Source organism: Oryctolagus cuniculus, chromosome 4, assembly GCF_964237555.1.
Source record: "Oryctolagus cuniculus chromosome 4, mOryCun1.1, whole genome shotgun sequence".
NCBI lineage: Eukaryota > Metazoa > Chordata > Mammalia > Lagomorpha > Leporidae > Oryctolagus > Oryctolagus cuniculus.
In genome coordinates, this window is record NC_091435.1 from 55,983,179 (window position 1) to 56,005,252 (window position 22,074).

Consider the following 22,074-nt stretch of genomic DNA (forward strand, 5'->3'; position numbering starts at 1 on the left):
TTGGAGTGCTTAGTTTCAGTGGCTCCACTCCTGATTCCAGTTTCCTGATAACATACATCCTGGAAGGTAGCAGGTGATGGCTCCACTATTTGGGTCCTAACACCCACATGGGATACCTGCAGTGAGTTTCCATTTCCTGGCTTTGTCATGGCCCACCCCAGCTGTTGCAGGCAGCTGAGGAATGAACCAGTAGATGGGAGATCTCTCCCTATTTCAGTCCGTCTGTCTTGGCCTCTCTGCCTCTCAACAAATAAAATGGACCAAATTTTTTAAAAGCAATTTTTAAAGATAGTTTTTGGTTTTTCAAATTGCATAAAGTGTGTACCATTCTCCTTCAGAGAAGGCTAATGTCTGATCTATCAAGGAACAGAAGAAAAGCAAATATCCCAAAGTAAATGACGTCGCAGGACACACAAGAGGCAGTGGGCTGACCACAATGACGGCTCCTTTGACTCCAGGAAATTTCACTTATTTTGAAGCCCTCTCTCACACCAACTCACAGTAAGAACAGATTTACTCAGCCATCTAAGGAATCTTACATTCTTTTTAAAGTTCCAGTTTCAGAATCCATGACATTTCCATAGCAGGGCACCAGAGGAAGACCTATGTAGTCCGCAATGGAAAATAAACTCTTTCTCCATCTCTGTTTTCCATGCTAGAAACTAAGTAACAAAACAGCATCACTCACACTCCCCTCTTTGCTCTCCAAACTGCTCTCTGAGGCACCTTCAGAGGAGGCCACTCCTGGATATGGAATACCTAGAGCAGCACCTAAATAGAAAAACAAAAACACACGTCTCAGATCAAGTCAGATTTCAAAACCCAAGAGGGAGGGAAGGAAGTATGATTACCTTTTTAGAACTGTATCTATGAAATCTGTTCCCTTAATGTTAATTAAAAAAAATGGGGGGCTAGCGCTGTGGCACAGTAGGTAAGGCCGCCTCATGCAGTGCAAGCATCCTATATAGGCGCTGGTTCGAGTCCCAACTGCTCCATTTCCAATCCAGCTCTGCTATGGCCTGGAAAAGCAGCAGAAGATGGCCCAAGTCCTTGGGCCCCTGCACTCACATGGGAGACCTGGAAGAAGCTCTTGACTTCGGATCAATGCAGCTTCAGCAGTTGCGGCCAATTGGGGAGTGAACCAGCGGATGGAAGACCTCTCTCTCTCTCGCTCTCTCTCTCTCTCTCTCCCTGCCTCTCCTCTCTCTGGGTAACTCTGACTTTCAAATAAATAAATAAATCTTTTAAAAAAATTTTTAAACCCATTCATATAAGTCAGCTACTCTTTCATCCTGAAAATACAGTGCATTCTAACCTCAGGTCACATTTGCATAGAGTCTTCCAGAATAAAAATTATTGATTAATTCCACAAGCATTTACTGAACATTTACTATGTGCCAGAATCTGTGCAAGATACTAGGGAAACAAAGACAAAGTTCCTATTCTTAAGGACCTACCTAACAAAGGGTACAGAATTGGCTCTACCAGAAAAGAGAAATAGGGAAAGATTAGAGATGGCCTATGAATTGACATCTGTGGAAAGTGGACCTCATCATGTTCTTCTAATTGTTTTTGTATATATTTGAAGTTTCTTATAAAGAGGGCTTCTGTCTTGTTAACTGAAAATTTAAAAAGCAACTATCAATTTATAAGAAATAGAGGAAAGGAATGTGTGAAACTATGCAACCAGAAACACCTTGGTGCCGGAGCTGTGCCGTAGCAGGTAAGTCCAGCATCCCATATGGGCACTGGTTCACCTCCCGGATACCCCACTTCCAATCCTGCTCTCTGCTATGGCCAGGGAAAGCAGTAGAAGATGTCCCAAGTCCTTGGACCCCTGCACTCATGTGGGAGACCCAGAGGAAGCTCCACGCTCCTGACTTTGGATTGGCGCAGCTCTGACCAGTGTGGCCAATTAGGGAGTGAACCAGTGGATGGAAGACCTCTCTCTCTATCTGCCTTTCCTTCTCTCTCTGTGTAATTCTTTCAAATAAATAAATAAATCTTTAAAAAAAAAAAAAGAAAATATTTACTCTGGAAACTACAGGACAAAGAACAAATTGTAGACCTGGAAAGGTTCTACCTTTATAACATAAATAGTGGTCACAGCATATTGGCCTTGAAACCATTTATTAGATCATATAGTTTTTAAAAATAGTGTCCTAATTGATATTATACTTAACAATTAAGGGTTTTTAAGTACCCACAATAGAAAATAAATGAAAAATTATTTTTCCTGAGGTTTTGAGCAACATATAGAAACAGACAAATCTAATGTTTTTTAAATGTGAGTTGGAAAAAATGTACTTACTTAGAAGATCACCTTAAACTGTAATTTAAAAGAAAAGCAAATAAAGGTACAAAACATACCTCCTAATGTTGAAGTGTGGTCAAAAGGAACTGGAGATGACAATTCAGGCCTAGAAAAAAAAATTGGGATTAATAAAATAATAACATGAGGGTTTATTTGAAATTTGAGGGTTGTTTCCCAAAAAGGAAAATAGTAGATCACTAAATAAGGGTTCCCAAACCAAAGAACTAAATAACAAAGTTAAAAGTTTATAACTTTGTAATTCATTAATTTTACACTTATTGTTGCCTACTCGACTAAAATCACCTCACTGAAATATATGAGAATACTTCAAAATGTCTGTGGAAAAATGGAAACTAAAATGAAGTTTATTTTGTTGCAAAAACAATTTGAAATCCATGCATACTTTTTCATTAAAAAATTAGTGGAGGAGCGGCAAGATGGCGGAATAGGAAGGGAGCACACTGATAGTCCGGGAAGAGACAGTTTAATAAAAGTGGAGATACTGCAGGTTCAAGGAAGAGTAGGGGAAGAAACAGCAGAAGAAACTCTTCCAGAACTAGTGATTCACAGTGGACCTGCGTGGAGAGCGTGGGAGCCCACAGTTCAGGACACCAGCAGCAGAATCAACACACCAGCGCTGGAACGTGAGGTGAGCCGAACCTCAATAGCCCGAGACACCGGCAGGCAAGTGGAAAGAGGAGACTAGAGGGAATGAGGCTTGAAACCCCGCGGGGAAAAGTTCAACAGGCTAACTAGAAGAGAGAGGAAAAAAAAAGTGACCAATTTGGACACAAGTTTCTCTCTCTCCGCTCATCTCTCAAAGGTGAGCAAGACAAAGAGCAGGCGCCATTCTGGACATACGTCATAAGCGGGGCAACTTCAGGTCTGCACCCACTCTCAGCCAAGCAGAAAAACATGACTCTGGGGGGAGTGAAATAACCGGAGATTAGGACCTAGTGAATGTGTGGTACTAATGAACTGAGACTGTAAAAAAAGAGATGGTGGGGGAGAGAACTCACGGAATTCACGTGAGTATTCTCCAGAGACGCTACAATTCGGTAACCTTGGCAACCCAGTGGGCAACTGCAGAAGAATTTGAGCCAACACTGAGGGCAGCACAGATTCCCTGTGTGGTCCTTGGGAAAAAGCTTCCGATCTCTGGCTCCTGTGGGTATATCATTTGCCTGCTAACTACCTCCAATTCTGCTCAGCTGCGTGGAATTACTTCCCTTTTGAATCAAAAAAAGAAAGAAAGAGAGAGAGAGAGATTTACCACACCTAACCTGGGAGTGTCACCTTTGGCACAATCTTAACCCTGAGGAACCAAACAGAGCTATCAGGCCACACCCATCTCATGCCTCTAAGGCTCCATCAAAAGCAGGCAGTACACTTAATACAGTCAGAGTATAAAAAGAAAAAGCACCACAGAGAGGAGAGAAGAATCCAAAGAATATCTCCACAATGCCAAGCAAAAAAACGCAGAAACCAAGGAAACAAGAACAAGGAAGACATTATGACACGCCCAAATGAACAAGACACCCCAAGCCAAGATTATGAAGATGATGAGATGGAAGAAATGCAAGAAGCAGATCTCAAAAAATTGATAAGAACATTAAGAAGTTTTCAAAAACAAATGGTTGAGCTGTGGAAATCCTTACTGGACAGGATAGAAAATCTCTCTCGTGAAAATGAAATCTTAAGGAGCAATCAAAATGAAATGCAGAAACTAGTAGAACAGGAAAGTGTGATAGTGAAATCAAAATGAAATGAAGAACTCAATAGATCAAAAAACAAACACATTAGAGAGCCTTAAAAACAGAATCAGTGAAACAGAAGGGAGAATATTGGACTTAGAATACAGAGAACAGGAATGTTTACAGTCAAACCAAAGAAAAGAAGAGGAAATTAGAAATCTAAAAAATATTGTGGGTAATCTACAGGACACAATTAAAAAACCCAACATTCAGGTTCTAGGAGTTCCTGAAGACATGGAGAGGGAGAAAGAATTAGAAGGCCTTTTTAGTGAGATACTAGCAGAGAACTTCTCAGGTTTGGAGAAGGACAGAGACATCCTAGTACAGGAAGCTCATAGAACCCCTAGTAAACATGACCAAAATAGATCCTCACAATGACATGTTGTAATCAAACTCACCACAGTGAAACATACAGAAAAGATCCTAAAATGTGCAAGAGAGAAACATCAGATTAGTCTCAGAGGATCTCTAATTAGACTCACAGCAGACTTCTCATCAGAAACACTACAGGCTAGGAGGGAATGGCAAGACATAGCACAGGTACTAAGAGAGAAAAACTGCCAGCCCAGAATATTATATCCTGCAAAGCTCTCATTTGTGAATGAAGGTGAAATAAAGACCTTTCACAGCAAACAGAAATTGAAAGAATTTGTCGCCGCTCATCCAGCCCTGCAAAAGATGCTTAAAGATGTGTTACACACAGAAACACAGAAACATGGTCTTCAATATGAAAGAAGGTAAAGGAAGGAAACCTCACATGAAAAGATCACCGGAAGTTCAGAGCACAGATTAGAAAATATCTTTGGCAAATGGCAGGGCAAAGTTACTACTTATCAATAGTCACATTGAACGTTAATAGCCTGAACTGTCCAGTTAAAAGACACCGATTGGCTGATTGGCTTAAGGAACAAAACCCATCTATTTGCTACTTAAAAGAAACACATCTTTCCAACAAAGATCCATACAGACTGAAAGTGAAAGGCTGGAAAAAGATATACATGCCAACAGAAATGAAAAAAGAGCGGGCGTAGCCATCTTAATATTGGACAACATAAACTTTACCACAAAAACTGTTAGGAGAGACCAAGAGGGGTACTATATAATGATTAAGGGATCAATTCAACAGGAAGATATAATGATTATCAATGTATATGCACCTAACTACAGGGCACTGGTTTATTTAAAAGATTTGTTAAGGGACTTAAAGTGAGACTTAGACTCCAATACAATATTACTGGGGGACTTCAATACTCCACTCTCAGAAATGGATAGATCAACATGACAGAAGATCAACAAGGAGACAGTAGATTTAATCGACACTATAGCCCAAATGAATCTAACAGATATCTACAGAACTTTTCGTCCTACACAGAAAGAATTTACATTCTTCTCAGCAGCACATGGAACCTTCTCTAGGATTGACCACATACTAGGCCATAAAGCAAGTCTCAGCAAATTTGAAAGAATTAGAATCATACCATGCAGCTTCTCAGACCATAAAGGAATGAAGTGGGAAATCAGCAACTCAGGAATCCCTAGAACATATGCAAACACATGGAGACTGAACTACATGCTCCTGAATGAACAATGGGTCATAGAAGAAATCAAAAGAGAAATCAAAAACTTTCTGGAAGTAAATGAGGATAACAGCACAACATACCAAAACTTATGGGACGCAGCAAAAGCAGTGTTAAGAGGAAAGATTATTGCAATAGGTGCCTACATCAAGAAATTGGAAAGGGATGGCAGAATAGTGAGGGCGCGCACCGATAATCCGGGAAAATTTAGTTTAATAAAAGTGCAGTTACGGTAGCCTCAGAAAAAGGATCAGGAAAAAATTGCAGAGGAAATACTTCCGGATCTAGTGGCTGTGACTCAGAGGACCAACTGGCAGAGCAAGGTCACCCAGTGTGAGGAAGCCAAGCCGCAGGAGCCGAAGGGTCTGCGCACCAGTGCGGCAAGGGAAGTGGATGTCACACAGACACCAGTGGGGAGAGCAGGGATGCCCAGGGCTCCGAGTCCACACATCGGCGCTGGAAGGGGAGGTGAGCTCAGCAACCGGAGACATTGGCGGGGAAACGGCAGACAGAATTTAGAGGGAAGTGGGCATTGAGGCAGGAAAGTTCACCAGACTGACTACAGGAGAGAAGGAAAAAAAAAAAAGAAAAAAAAAAGGAGGGGGGGTACTGGTACAAACAAGTTTCTCTCTCTCTGCCAACCTTGCAAAGGCAAGCAAGAGACAAAGAGCAGGCCCCACTAGGGATATACATAACAAAAGGGGAGAGCTAAGGCTACAATTCAGTAGCCTAGGCAATCCAGTGGGAGTCCACAGCAGAAACTGAACAGGCACAGACTCTTTTAGTAGATACAAATTGGAAGGAAGAAGTCAAACAATCTTTTTCTGCAGATGATATGATTCTTTACTTAGAGGATCCAAAGAACTCTACTAAGAGAATACTGGAACTCATAGAGGAGTTTGGCAAAGTGGCAGGATATAAAATCAATGCACAAATATCAACAGCCTTTGTATACACAAGCAATCCCATGGCTGAGAAAGAACTGCTAAGATCAATCCCATTCACAATAGCTACAAAAACAATCAAATACCTTGGAATAAACTTAAACAAGGGCGTTAAAGATCTCTACGATGAGAATTACAAAATCTTAAAGAAAGAAATAGAAGAGGATACCAAAAAATGGAAAAATCTTCCATGCTCATGGATTGGAAGAATCAATATCATCAAAATGTCCATTCTCCCAAAAGAAATTTATAAATTCAATGCAATCCCAATCAAGATACCAAAGACATTCTTCTCTGATCTAGAAAATATGATGCTGAAATTCATATGGAGGCACAAGAGACCTCAAATAGCTAAAGCAACCTTGTACAACAAAAACAAAGCCGGAGGCATCACAATACCAGATTTCAGGACATACTACAGGGCAGCTGTAATCAAAACAGCATGGTACTGGTACAGAAACAGATGGATAGACCAATGGAACAGAATTGAAACACCAGAAATCAACCAAAACATCTACAGCCAACTCATATTTGATCAAGGATCTAAAAACAATTCCTGTAGCAAGGACAGTCTATTCAATAAATGGTGCTGAGAAAACTGGATTTCCACGTGCAGAAGCATGAAGCAAGACCCCTACCTTACACCTTACACAAAAATCCACTCAACATGGATTAAAGACTTAAATCTACGACCTGACACCATCAAGTTATTAGAGAACATTGGAGAAACCCTGCAAGATATAGGCACTGGCAAAGAGTTTCTGGAAAAGACCCAGGAGGCACAGGCAGTCAAAGCCAAAATTAATATTTGGGATTGCATCAAATTGAGAAGTTTCTGTACTGCAAAAGAAACAGTCAGGAGAGTGAAGAGACAACCGACAGAATGGGAAAAAATATTTGCAAACTATGCAACAGATAAAGGGTTAATAACCAGAATCTACAAAGAGATCAAGAAACTCCACAAAAACAAAACAAACAACCCACTTAAGAGATGGGCCAAGGACCTCAATAGACATTTATCAAAAGAGGAAATCCAAAGGGCCAACAGACACTTGAAAACATGTTCAAGATCACTAGCAATCAGGGAAATGCAAATCAAAACCACAATGAGGTTTCACCTCACCCGGGTTAGAATGGCTCACATTCAGAAATCTACCAACAACAGATGCTGGCGAGGATGTGGGGAAAAAGGGACACTAACCCACTGTTGGTGGGAATGCAAACTGGTTAAGCCACTATGGAAGTCAGTCTGGAGTTTCCTCAGAAACCTGAATTTTTTTTTAACTTTTATTTAATGACTATAAATTTCCAAAGTACGGCTTATGGATTACAATGGCTTCACCCCCCGCCCCCAGAAACCTGAATATAACCCTACCGTTCGACCCAGCCATCCCACTCCTTGAAATTTACCCAAAGGAATTTAAATTGGCAAACAAAAAAGCTGTCTGCACCCTAATGTTTATTGCACCTCAATTCACAATAGCTAAGACCTGGAACCAACCCAAATGCCCATCAACAGTAGACTGGATAAGTAAATTATGGGATGTGTACTCTATAGAATACTATACAGCAGTCAAAAACAATGAAATCCAGTCATTTGCAACAAAATGGGGGAATCTGGAAAACATTATGCTGAGTGAATTAAGCCAGTCCCAAAGGGACAAATATCATATGTTCTCCCTGATCGGCGATAACTGAGCACCAAAGGGGAAGCCTGTTGAATTGAAATGGACACTATGAAAAACAGTGATTTGATCAGCTCTTGCCCTGACTGTTGAGGTACAATGTAATACTCTATCCATTTTAGTATTTTTTTTTTTGTTCTAGTACTATTGGTTGAACTCTGTAATTAACACACAATTATTCTTAGGTGTTTAAATTTTAACTGAAAAGTGATCCCTGTTAAATAAAAGTGTGGGAATAAGAGAGGGAGGAGATGTACAATTTGGGACATGCTGAATCGGACTTGCCCCAAATGGTGGAGTTAGAAACGTGCCAGGGGTTCCAATTCAATCCCATCAAGGTGGCATGTACCAATGTCCTCTCACTAGTCAAGTGATCAATTTCAGTTCACAATTGATCACACTGATAGGTCTAAGAGTCAAAGGGATCACACAAACAAGACTAGTGTCTACTAATACTAACTGATAGAATAAAAAAGGGAGAGAACAATCCAACATGGGAAGCAGGATACACAGCAGACTCCCAGAATGGCAGATGTCCTAAACAGCACTCTGGCCTCAGAATCAGCCCTTAAGGCATTCGGATCCAGCTAAAAAGCCCATGAGAGTATTTTAGGCATGGAAAGCCAAGACACTCTGGAAAAAAAAAAAAAATAAGACCTGAATGAAAGATCTCTGTGAGTGAGATCCCAGTGGAAAGAATGGACCATCAAAGAAGGAGGTACCTTTCTCTTAAGGGAGGAGAGAACTTCCACTTTGACTATGACCCTGTCGGAATAAGATCGCTGTTGGCCAACTCAAAAAGCTTCCATAGCCTTGGCAACTCATGACTAGAGCCTAGGGAGATTACTGACGCCATAAACAAGAGTGTCGAATTGTTAACTCAACAACAGGAGTCACTGTGTACTTACTTCTCATGTGGGATCTGTCCTTAATGTGTTGTTATAACTAGTACTGAAACAGTATTTTACACTTTGTGTTTCTGTGTGGGTGCAAACTGATAAAATCTTTACTTAATATATACTAAATTGATCTGTATTTAAAGAGAATTGAAAATGAATCTTGACGTGAATGGAATGGGAGAAGGAGCGGGAGATGGGAGGGGTGTGAGTGGGAGGGAAGTTATGGGGGGGAAGCCATTGTAATCCATAAACTGTACTTTGGAAATTTATATTTACGAAATAAAAAATAATTCAAAAAAATTAGTGAAAATATAAGTTATAAAAAATTACTCATGAATTTCAAGTTCTTTTTGCACCTAAACAAACATTTTAATTCCATTTTCCACAAACTTTTTGAAGTGCCCTTGTATCTCACTAATTCCTGTTTCATAATCTTGTTTTCTTTCTTCTCAGTTTTTATCACTCAGTGAAATTATGTTGCTTATTTTCCTGCTTCTTTATCTCTGTCTCCAACCCCTTGATCCTCTAGAACAATTTGGCTCATTATGGTAGTAACTAGATACACATAGTAATTTCAATCCATTAGAAAATTTTTAAGTTAGAAACTCAGTTTCTCATTCACACCAGCCATTCTTCAGGTGCTCAGTAGTCACATATGGCTAATGGTTATCCATTGGACAAGACAGTAATTACATTTCCATCATCATAGAATCACAGAAAGTTCTGATGAACAGAACTGCATGAAGCAGCTAAACTCCTTGAGATCAGGAACCTTGACTGTCTTTATTTCTGCTATAGCTTTAGTGCATAACAAATACTATCCTCAGCAGGCATCAAAAGATATTTCTGTAACAAATGAATTATGCTCTGTGACAGGTAGTGAAAAAGGTACTTGGTACACAGTCACTAGTAAAATATTCACAACCTGTGAAGGCTATAGTCCTGTAGAAAATAAAGACACCAAATAAATTATTACAAATACAAGTAGTACAGAAAGGAAAATACTGGTTTCTAGCAAGAACATATAACCATGAATCACATCTCATTTGAGAGAGTGCCAATACCATAAAACCTTTTTATGGAAAGAAAGTCACACCTAGAGAAATAACTTGCTGTAGCCACTTTGCTAATGTCTTTCAGGTCTCCTGGCTGGCCTGCTATCATACCACCCTGCAACTGCAAGCAAAGATTGGAAGAGATCAGAAGACAATTTGATAAATTATGATATATGTACACCATGGAATACTACACAGTATTTAAAAAATCGAAATCTTGTCATTCGTAACAAAGTGGATGCAACTGGAAATCATTATACTTAGTGTAATAAGCCAGTCCCAAAATTACAAATACCATATGTTCTCCCTGATTAGTAGTAACTAATATAGTACCTAAAAGGTAATATATAGAAGTAAAATTGACACTTTGACATGAGGTAATTTTGAACAGCCCTTGTTTCAACTGTCGATGAACAATTTTTTTCATACTATTTGTTGAACTCTTTAATTAGTGTAGGGTTAATCTTATCTGTATAAAGCTAATTGAAAATAGATCTTTGTAAAAAATAATAACGGGAATAGGAGAGGGAGGAGGAAGAGGGTGGGAGTATGGATGGGAGGTAGGGTAGGATAGGAAGAATCACTATGTTCCTAAATTTGTATATAAGAAATGCATGAAGTTTGTATATCTTAAATAAAAGGTTTCTAGGTTAAAAAAAAAGGAAATAAACTGAGAAAGGTCCTGTTTTTCTAAAGAGTTATTTATTTATTTGAAAGGAAGAGTTAACAGAGAGAGAGAGAAAGATGGTGAAATATTTCCCATCCTCTGGTTCATTAACCAAATGGCTGCAGCTAGGAGCCTAGAACTCCATCTGGGTCCCAATATGAGTGGCAGCAATCCAAGCACTTGGACCATCATCCACTATCTTCCTAGGCACATCAGTAGGGAGCTGGATCAGAAGCAGAACATCCAGGACTCAGATCAGCGCTCACATGGGATGCTTAAGTTGCAGGCTATGGCTTAACCTGCTGCACCAAAATGCAGTCCCAGACCCTGTTTTTAAAGGAAAGAAAGGTTCTACAGGTTTAGATTTCTACATATCTCAAAGGTATAAAATTAAATTATAATAATTTGGAGATATTTTATAACTTCTGTAGAAACTTCAAAAGGGGAAAGGATACTGTTCCGTGAGTCTTTTCCAAAGATGCTAGATCAGCGGCAACTATGTGATTTTTCAATTCATAGCAATTGAAAACTCTCTTCAACATCACACAAGTCAGCTTCTTAAGGTGATTTGACAACAGGCCAAAATGTCTCCCTCCCAGACATGTCCAAGTACCATAAATCTCATCCTTGAAACCACTCCAAGTGTCCCTGCTGTCTTAAATTACTTAGAAGGGAACTCTAAGCTACCAGATAAACATGGCACAAATCTTGAAGCATCAATTTTACTGGAAGATCCAAGAGGTAGAGAGTTAAATGGGAACTGATAGTAACTTAAAAGATTAACATATTAAGGATATTCATAAAGTTTATGGAAAAAACGTACTATAAAAAGCTCTGCTGGGCTAGCATTGTATTACAGCAGGTTAAGCTACAGCTTGTAAGGCTGGCATCCCATATAAGCATGAATTTGAGTTCCAGCTACTCCACTTTCAATCCAGCTCCCTGCTAATGTGCCTGGGAAAGCCACAGAAGATGACCTGAGTATCTGGCTCCTGTCACTCACATGGGAGATCAGCATAGAGTTCTTAGCTCCAGGCTTCAGTCTGGCCCAGCCCCAGCTATTGCAACCATTTGGGGAGTTAATCAGCAAATGCAACATCAAGCTCTCTCTTTCTGTGCCTTTCTTCTTCCTTCCTTCCCTCCTTTCTTTTTTTTTTTTTTCTCTTTTTAGTTATTTGAAAAGCAGAGAGACAGAAAGAAACAGAGCTCCTATCCACTGGCCCACTTCCTAAATGCCCATAACAGCTAAGGATAGGCTAGGCTGAAGCCAAGAACTGGGAACTCAATTCAGGCCACCAACATGGGTTGTGGGGACCCAACTACTTGAGTCATCACCTGCTCCCTCCCATGGTAAGTGCTAACAGCAAAATGGAATGGGGAGTCAGAGCCAGGTATTAAACTCAGGTGTTTCAATATGGTTAGCCAAGTGTCATAACTACTACTTTAACCTTTAGACCAAAGACTCACCCCATATCTGGCTCATTGAACATAACATAATGACCTTCAGTTTAATCTATTTTGCTATAAATTTCATTGTTTTTTAATGACTAATACCCTACTGTGTATCTATATCACATTTTCTTTATCCACTCATCCATTGAAGACACCTAGGTTGAGTCCACATCTTGGCTATTATAAATAGCACTGCAATGAATGTGGGAGGGAGTACATATGTCTCTTCAACAGACTGATTTCATTACCCTTGGATATAATTCAGGATTGGGATAGCTGGATCATATGGTACATCTACTCTTATTTTGTTGAGAAACCTCTATGCTCTTCTCTATAAGGAACTCAAAAATCTCAAAAACATCCACAAAAAAACAGACAATGAATTTAGAAATGAGCAAATGATCCAAACAGATATTTGGCAGAAAATCTGAGGAACATAGACTTTTAAAAATCTCACCAAAAAGATCCTTCTGCCTTTTAAGAAAAATATTTAAAAAGAGTAACATATTAAACATTATACTGGGGCCGGCACTGTGGTATAGTGGGTAAAGCTGCTGCCTGCAGTGCAGCATCCCGTGTGAGTGCCAGTTCTAGTCCTGGCTGCTCCTCTTCCAATTCAGCTCTCTGCTATGGCCTGGGAAAGCAGTGGAGGATAGCCCTGGTCCCTGGGCCCCTACACCCATGTGGGAGACCTGGAGGAAGTTCCTGGCTCCTGGAATTGGATAGGCCCAGCTCCGGCCATTGCAGCCATTTGGGGAGTGAGCCAGTGGATGGAAGACCTCTCTCTCTGCTTCTGCCTCACTGTAACTCTGCCTTTCAAATAAGTAAATAAATCTTTAAAAAAAATTATACAAAGCCTCTCATTGGTTATTTAGAGCACATTTGCATGAACTTGCCTACTATGAGAGCTGTCATCCAAAGAATCTAAAAGAAAACAATGTGTAAAAAAGTAATTTGATGAGCAGAAGGTCTGAATAATGGAAAAGCATCAAGAGGCTTCTTGTGCTGCGAGAGGTAGAGCTGAAAAATGAGATTCAGGGTCCAGTGTTATGGCATGGTGGGTTAAGCTGCTGCCTGTAATGCTGGCATCCCTTATGGGCACCAGTTCTGTTCAAGTCTCGACTGCTTCACTTCTGATCCAGCTCCCTGCTATTGGCCTGGAAAACAGCGGAGAATGGTCCAAGTGTTTGAGCCTCTACCACCCACATGGAAGAGCTGGATGAAGTTCTAGGCTCCTGGCTTCAGCCTGACCCAGCCCTGGCTGTTGCATCCACTTGGAGAGTAAACCAGCAAATGGAAGATATATCTTTCTCTCTCTCTCGCTCGCTCGCTCGCTCCCCCTGTCTTTCCCCTCTCCCTGTCACTCTGATTTCAAATGAAATAAATATTTATAAAAAAATTGAAAAATTTTAAATGTTAAATTTTAAAAAATTTAAATTTTTTAAATAAAAAGAAAAAATGAGATTCAGATGCATTTGGAACAAACATTAACATAATTAGGCCTGAATAGGGTCTGTTTTTTCACAAGGCCATGTACTTCTCAAATCTTTGTGTTATGGAAGACAAAAAATTATGTCAAAGTAGGTAAAGCTAACTTCCTTGGGTAACACAAAAATTCCACTTCCCTTTCAACTAAAATACAACCAGAATAATCACAACTGAATTTACTGAGCCTTCATCATAAGTCAAGCACTGTGCTAAGAGCTTTATTTAGTTAATTCTGGCAACCAGCTTACAGGGAGTTACACTAACCTTCATTTAGACAAATGGGCACACTAATGCTAATAAAGGTTAAGAATTTGCTTAGGATCACACAGCTAGCCAATGGAGGAGTTGTGATATAGCTCCTGCGATCATAGACCCATTTGATCCCAGAAACTTCCCTCTTACCCACCTCAATTATCTGCCTCCTATGTGACCCATTCTCTTTAAAAGAATTTCAAATGCTCTCAATGGTAGTGGCCTATGTAAACTAAACTACGGAAAAGTCAGAATGTGTAACACACCAGGAAAAGGATGGGAAACCCAGTCAAAGTTGGAGACCTGTGGAAAGCAAGCAGGGATGAAGAGCACAGCAAGGCAAAAGGGTGAAAACATAACACAGAAACCAGAATAGGATGTTGGGATAAGATGGCAGAAGATCAAGACCACACCTGAGGTGGGTCAAACTGTCCCCCACAGCAAAGTCAAATTTAAACTAATCCAATAACTAAACAAGCATCATCAAGATGTTTGCCCACTTCAGTGAAACTCAATTTCACCTAAGTTCAAAATAACACTATTGTAATGAGGGTAAATAGGAAACTCTTGTCTAACACTCCAAAACTTAATCCCTCACTATCCCACTCTCCTTTCAAGACACGAAAAACACTTAATAAGAATCCTTTCAAATATTCTCATTAGCTATACCTCCTGCAGGAATCCCTTAAAATATAACAGCACTGGAACACAGAAGAGCATTGAACTTGGAGACAGAAACATTACTTCATTTCTGGACCAAACCACAAATGGGCAGTTTTCAACAAGACCTTTAGTTTAATAACAACAAACAACCCCCTACTGTCTCATTTTCTCAGCTCACTCAGCATATTAGTCATTTCTTACCACTACTATCTAATTATATTGGTGTAATTCAGATGGGATTGTGCAAAAAAGATGTTACATAGCTACATGAAATATAAATTTAAAAACATTGTAAAAGAAGTCAAGCATAACTTCATATTTAGATGACTACTTTAATGATTTTCTATACATATTTTCAAGATTTATTTATGTATGTGAAAGGCAGAGTTACACAGAGGGACAGAGAGAGGGAGAGAGTAAAGGGACAGGGAAAGAGGGAGGGAGAGAGACAGAGAGACAGACAGACACTATCTTCAATCTGCTGATTCACTCGACAAATGGCCATAGTGGCCAGGGCTGGGCAAGGCTGAAGCTGGAACCAGGAGCTTCATGTGGGTATCCCACATGGATGCAGGAGTCCAAGTACTGGGGCCATCTTCCACCGCTTTCCCAGGCACATTAGCAGGCAATTGGGTTAGAAGTAGATGATCTGGGACTCGAACCAGTGCCCATATGGGATGCTGATTTCACAGGCTGCAGCTTAACCCCCTATGCCACAATGCCAACCTCATGTTTTTTTCTTGAATCTGTTATTTTATTTTGCATGTGACAGAAAAAGAACTCAAGGTAAGGACCCAAGAATCCTAGGCACTAGTCTCAAATATACCATTGACTTTGTGAATGTCTTGGAAAAATATCTTAGTTGCTCAGGGACTCAAGACTTACTATCTAAAGCAGGACTATCTCCTTGTTCTGCCTATTTCATAATGTGTTGATAAAAAATATTGCCTATGATATTACGAAAAATATTAAATGTTGAGGACACAAAAATGAACATAAACAAACCTGTGTTCATGGATTGGAAGAATCAATATTGTTAAAATGTCCAGATTACCAAAAACAATATAAGTATTCAATTCAACTCTCATTAAAATACTAATGACATCTTTCATAGAAGTAGAAAAAATGATACTAAAATTTGTACACAAAAGCCTCTGATGAGCCAAGTGATCATAAATTAGAAGAACAAATTAGGAGATATTATATTACCTGACTTCAAAATACATTTCAAAGCTACAATGATTAAAGTAACATGACAGGGGCGGTGTCATAGTAAGCTAAGCCTCTGTCTGCAGCACCAGCATCCCATATGGATGCCATTTCGTGTCCTGGCTGTTCCTCTTCTGATCCAGCTATCTACTATGGCCTGGGAAAGCAGTAGAAGATGGCCCAAGTGCTTGGGCCCCTGCACCCACATGGGAGACCCGGTAGAAGTTTTTGGCTCCTGGCTTCAGATCAGCCCAGCCAGCCATTGCAGCCATTTGGGCAGTGAACCAGCAAATGGAAACTTTCTGTGTCTGCCTCTGTCTGTAACTCTATCTCTTAAATAAAAAAAAAAAAAAAAGTTTAACAAAAAATACATTTGCATAAAATATAGACCAATGGAACAGAAAGTCTAGAATTAAACTCACATATCTATAGCCAACTGATCTTTGACAAAGGCGCTAAGAACTTGCATTGAAGAAAGGACAATTTTTTCAATAAATGGTGCTGGGAAAATTGGATATCCACATGCAGAAGAATGAAACTGACTCTCTCAATTTCTATAAAGATCAATTCAACATGGTTCAAAGACTTAAATGTAAGACCTGAAACTACAAAATTAATAAAAGAAAATATAGAGGGTACCAGGGATATGGTGCAGAGGGTTAAGTCTCCGCATGTGATATGGGCATCCTATATAAGAGCTAGTTTGGCTTTGTGATCCACAACGAGCATCAGCAACTACAAATGTCAGTTAACTGAGGCACCCAAACAAAGCAAAGCAACAAAAAAAAAAAAAAAAAAAAAAAACAAAGAGCTGTCTTTATACTTAGAGTATCATTATAGACTTGAAAATAGACTTGGGTAATTGGGTGGAAATTCAATTATCCATTTAGCAAATATTTAGTGAGCACATATCCAGGGCCAGGTCTTGGACTGATTATTGAGGGTCTAACAGTAAAACCAAATGGCAGAGGGTTGAGTATCAACTGGAGCTAAGTGGAGATGCCTTCAAGATGTCTGGCTATAATGGAGATGAGAGCTGGAGAAAGGCCCTTTTTAAAATAGGTAACAGGGAGAGACTTGGGCATGTTTAAATAATAATAGGAAGGAGTTAGTAAAGAAGGACGTTGAATACTCAGGAGAAGCAGAGAAACAATGAACAGCAGAGGTTTCTAAGAGGAAAAACAGGATATAGGGTCCTAAGTATAGGTAAAAGTGTTTTTAAGACACTTGGCAAATCAGTAAAGATTAAAATGGAATGTAACAGAGTAGTTAGTGCAAGTCCTTCATCAATAGACAATTATAGATTGCATAAAAGAAAACACTAGATTACAGAGAAGAACTGTGGTGTGCAGAATAGTAGCCTCCCAAAGATGTTCATATCTTAATCCCAGGAACCTATGAATATGGTAGATTAATGGCACAAGGAAATTAAGGTTGTGGGTAGAAAAAAAGGTGTTAATCAGCTAATCATAAAATAGGCAGAGTATCCTGGGTTATCCAAGAGGACCAATGAAATCACAAGAACCTCTAAATATTGAAGAGGGAGGCAAAAGAAAGTTGAAGTGAGTGAGATAATGACCAGATATTGCTAGTTCCCTCCAGCTTTATCGTTAGAATTACAGAGTTATAGATGGTTGTAAAAGGGGCAACTGCCTTTAGGGAACAAAAGAAAATAAAAGTAAAAAATGCTTATTATGCTACAGTATTTATTAAAAATATGGGCTTTGAGAGCAATGTATCTCCAGTGAGAATATTAGGAAACATTTTTTGCACAGGCATAGGAAATAAGAATATCTGGCATCCTGAACACTATTCTATTACCATGTAGGCATAATGGACACTGGAACTGTAAGAATCCATTTTAATATTTACACAGTGGTGAATTTTTCCTTTTAAGAACAAACATGAAAGTCTATGTCTATCCTTTGGGAGAGTTTCTGGACTCATTCTAGAAACTTCTATTTCAGAAGATGGATGATACTTTTTTGTATCTGTGTTCACTTTCTTCTTGTGAGGTTATTTACTTATTAATAACGTTTCAATAGCCTGAAACAGTAGTTCCCATATGATGTACATTAGAATCAGCTGCAGATTTCTTAAAAATTTCCATTCTCAGGCAATACTATAAATCTATTAAATAAATCACTGGGAGTGAGATATACTATAGCTGTCCTAAAACTTCCCAGATGAGCAAGGTTTTCTGTATATAAACAATTAGGCTGAGGGCAGAGTGTCAACACCAACTGGTCCAGCAAAGTCACAGAAAACAAATAAACATCAGCTAACGGCCGTCCTTGCTTAACACAGATCTCTGAAGTAGAACCCCAAGTTCAGAACACTCCATGGAAACAGACTCAATATATAGCACAATGGAATCTCTGTTCCATCTCCTCCTGTTCCCTCAGCCTTACAACATTCTCAGAATTCTTCCAACCATTTGAAAAGGGGACAAGTACCTCAAAGAACACTGGGGTAACTTGTGTGGGGGTTCCAAGTATAGCCAAGTTCTTTCAAGATCCTCATCATGGGGCCAGCACCGTGGCATAGTAGGTAAAGCTGCCGCCTGCGGTGCCAGCATCCTGTATGGGTGCCGGTTTGAGTCCCGGCTGCTCCACTTCCTATCCAGCTCTCTGCTATGACCAGATGGCCCAAGTACTTGGGCCCCTGCACCTGCTTGGGAGACCCAGAAGAAGCTCCTAGCTCCTGGCTTTGGGTTGGCCCAGCTCCAGCCATTGAGGCCATTTGGGGAATCACCAAACAGATGGAAGACCTCTCTCTCTCTTTCTCTCTCTCCCTCCCTCTCTCTCTCTCTTCCTCTGCCTCTCAATAACTCTAGCTTTCAAATAAATAAATAAATCTTTTTTAAAAATCCTCATCATTCCAATCCCCTATTTAAATCTCTGTTGTTATCTCATGAGCAACAGAGCCTTTACCACACTTTTTGTTCATAAAAGTGTAAAAAGTACTGCAACTGATAAGACTCATCATAATAGTTCTTTCACTATTTGTTGCAATAATATCATAAGGAACCCCTGAGTTTTTCTTCTTAGTGGTTAAGACACCACACCTAAGTAGATCTAAGTAGATGTTCAGTCACAAGCCCATCTCAGACTTGGTTGTATCATCAACTGTATAACTAGGACCACAGAGAGTCCCCTTTCCTACTATTCATGTATGTTCAACTTGAAATCTAGATATGACCCACTATCCCCCACATGTTTACTTATGATTTTCCTTCAATCTTGTTAAGGATGTGTTTCTGGATACTGATTCATCTACTTAGATTTTCAACCTGTCCTACCCTCCAATGTGAGGCAAAATTCTGACTGTGACATGAATTGCAAGCCTAGTAGTGCTTTCCTATATAATCGCCCACATGCTGGCATAATCTAGATATTCTGCGGATGGACAGAATTGGAAATCTTTATCCCTATATATTTAAAATACCTCATCTTTTGTAGTTTCATTTGTACTACTGGCACACTGGAACCAAAAACTACCTTCACCCTAAACCTAAAGGCCAATAGGACCAAGATCATAATACTGAAGAACTCATCAATGCTGTGCTCTTCCTATGCTTCAAGACTAAAATCCTGGGGCTGATGCTGTGGCATAGCGGGTAAAGCTGCCACCTGCAGTGCCAACATCCCAAATGGGCACCAGCTTGAGACCCAGCTGCTCCATTTTCGATCTAGGTCTCTGCTGTGGCCTGGAAAAGCAGTAGAAGATGGCCCAGGTCTTTGGGCCCCTGGACCCGTGTGGGAGACCGGGAAGAAGCTCCTGGCTCCTGGCTTCAAATGGGCTCAGCTCCAGCCATTGCGGCCATCTGGGAAGCGAGCCAGCAGATAGAAGACTTTCTCTCTCTCTCTCTCTCTCTCTCTCTCTAACTCTGTCTTTCAAATAAACAAATAAATCTTTAAAAAAAAAGACTAAAATCCTACATAGTTAAGAAGTGACCCATGTTACCAGCCATCACCCACTATCCTCCACTAAAGTGTATCCTTTCACAACTACTTCATCATTAGCTTTCAAACATCAACAACAGATCTTTCCATCTAAACCATTAATGTGTTTTCTATTCAACAGAAGAACAAGTCTGCCTCCTGGTAAGATCAAAGCAAGCAAGTATAGGTGGTGGTCTGGAAAGGGAGGTGGACTCAAGATGAGAAAGAGCATTTGGGACTTATCCACAGGACTGGTAATTGCAAGAACTGGCAAGCAAATAAAAAGACATTATTAAATTTGGGGTGAGTCCTGGAGTAGGAATGACACATCTAAGTTGCCAAACATGAATTGAGGGAAAAGGACACACTTACCTGCTTATAGTTTCCTTTGTGGAAGTCAGTTTCTAAGGAAAACAAAGTCATAAAAATTAGTGAGTTAATAACACTTACTAAGCAGCAAATAAAGCTTATTCCACAGCAAACATTAATGCCCTAACATGGTAGAATGCATGTTACTAGTCTCTAATTCTCTATTGTTAGATACATGATGAAAACAAATACCAAAGAGATAAATATGCTTTCTGACTGTAAGACTGCCCTCAAACACTGTGTGCTCCAGAGTTTTTGTGCTGTCTCTTAATGGGAACAGATTAATAGACTTTACTTGCTAATCATTCCAGAAAGGTCCACAAGTCAGAGGTTCATAGACTTTTATATTACTCTGGCATGGACTTAGTATCAAAGAATTTTGTGATCTAGTATATTTGTAGTAATTCTCATGCTAGAACAACATAAAAAATTGGATTAAAAAACTGATAAATCTGTTTCTCCAGATTTAAGAAAAAATATAAACCATATTAAATAATCGGATTATTCCTCATGCAAATTATACTCATTCCCTCTAAATTCGTAGTTTTAGTTTGAGACCAATATGATGAAATGAACACTAACTTGGAATCAGAAGACCAAGCTTTAAGTGCCAGTTTTCCCTTCCTCAATTTCCCCATCTGTAAAATAGAAATCCTATTTCCCTACATATCTCTAATGATATGTATGAATAACTGGTTGCTCTTCTTACTCTACAAGACTCTCCTAAAATAATCTCAGTTACTGTCATGGTTTCCATTACAACCTCATGGCTGTGGCTCCTATAGCTATATTTATAACTGGACCATTCTCCTTGGCTTTATATTGAAATATCAAGCACTCACATTTCACAAGGCAGCTCAAGTAAACACATTCAAAAATGAACTCATTCTCCCTGTCATATTTACAACGCTGCTTCTCTGATTTCTTGGTCTTAGTCACCCAAGCTAGAAACTAACAGGTTTCCCAGACTATCCCTTCACTTTATCCCACTGCCATCTAATTCACCAGAGTACTACAAATCTTATTTCCCACTATGTCTCTCACCCTTCCATTTTTTAATCTCATGGTATGGGTAGGACCTGCATCACCTCAGGCCTAGAGGACTGAAGCAGTATCCTACCTGGTCACTCTGCTCCAGTCTTGTCCCCTGTAATCCATCCTATGGCCTGTAGAAACCATGATAACCTTTGTAAAATTCAAAACTGTCAAATCAGTCCCTGTGATTTACTTATTTACAACTCTTCAATGGATTTCTATCATCTGCAAAGTCAAATCCATACTTCTTAACCACATCTCTCATCTGATGTATCATTTCTAGTCTACCCTACTGCTATGTGGGTCAAAGTCATTCCCTATACATATTTAGCTGTCCCCTTAGACTGCAATGTCCATCTTCAACCCCTCCTCAGTTAGCTAACTTGTATGCATCATTTAAGACTTAATACAGGTAACACATCACCCCAATTATCTGTTTGTTCTACTAAATAATCACTGAGAGTGTATTTGCTATGGCTTCAAATCTATGGTTATTAAAAGTTCAATATGTAAGAGACATGTTTCAACATAACATCACAAAATTCTGTTGTTAAGGCAATACTAACTCATCACACATGTTTGCTGCTATAATAGCAGATAGCATATTATGGACACAATTGAGACAGTGCTGATAGAATTGTGTGTGTGTGTGTGTGTACTTTCACTGAACAGCTATTCCATATTAGCTATTACTATTTATAAAATTAGTAATGTTTGAGAAGGCAGACCCAGTGGTATGGGGAAAAGAACATGGAATTGGGAATATA

General features: G+C 39.5%; 1 protein-coding gene across 2 annotated transcripts in view; it reads right to left on the minus strand.

Moving 5' to 3' along the window:
* IMPG2 (interphotoreceptor matrix proteoglycan 2) overlaps positions 1-22,074 on the minus strand; it is a 91,461-nt gene that overhangs the window by 61,603 nt on the left and 7,784 nt on the right. For both annotated transcript variants that reach the window (XM_070072009.1, XM_070072010.1), the window contains exons 4-6: positions 20,276-20,307; positions 2,371-2,420; positions 689-771 (exon numbers count right to left, since the gene is read on the minus strand). In XM_070072009.1, the coding sequence (XP_069928110.1) occupies positions 689-771; positions 2,371-2,420; positions 20,276-20,307 (165 nt within the window). The remainder of the gene's footprint in view (positions 1-688; positions 772-2,370; positions 2,421-20,275; positions 20,308-22,074) is intronic.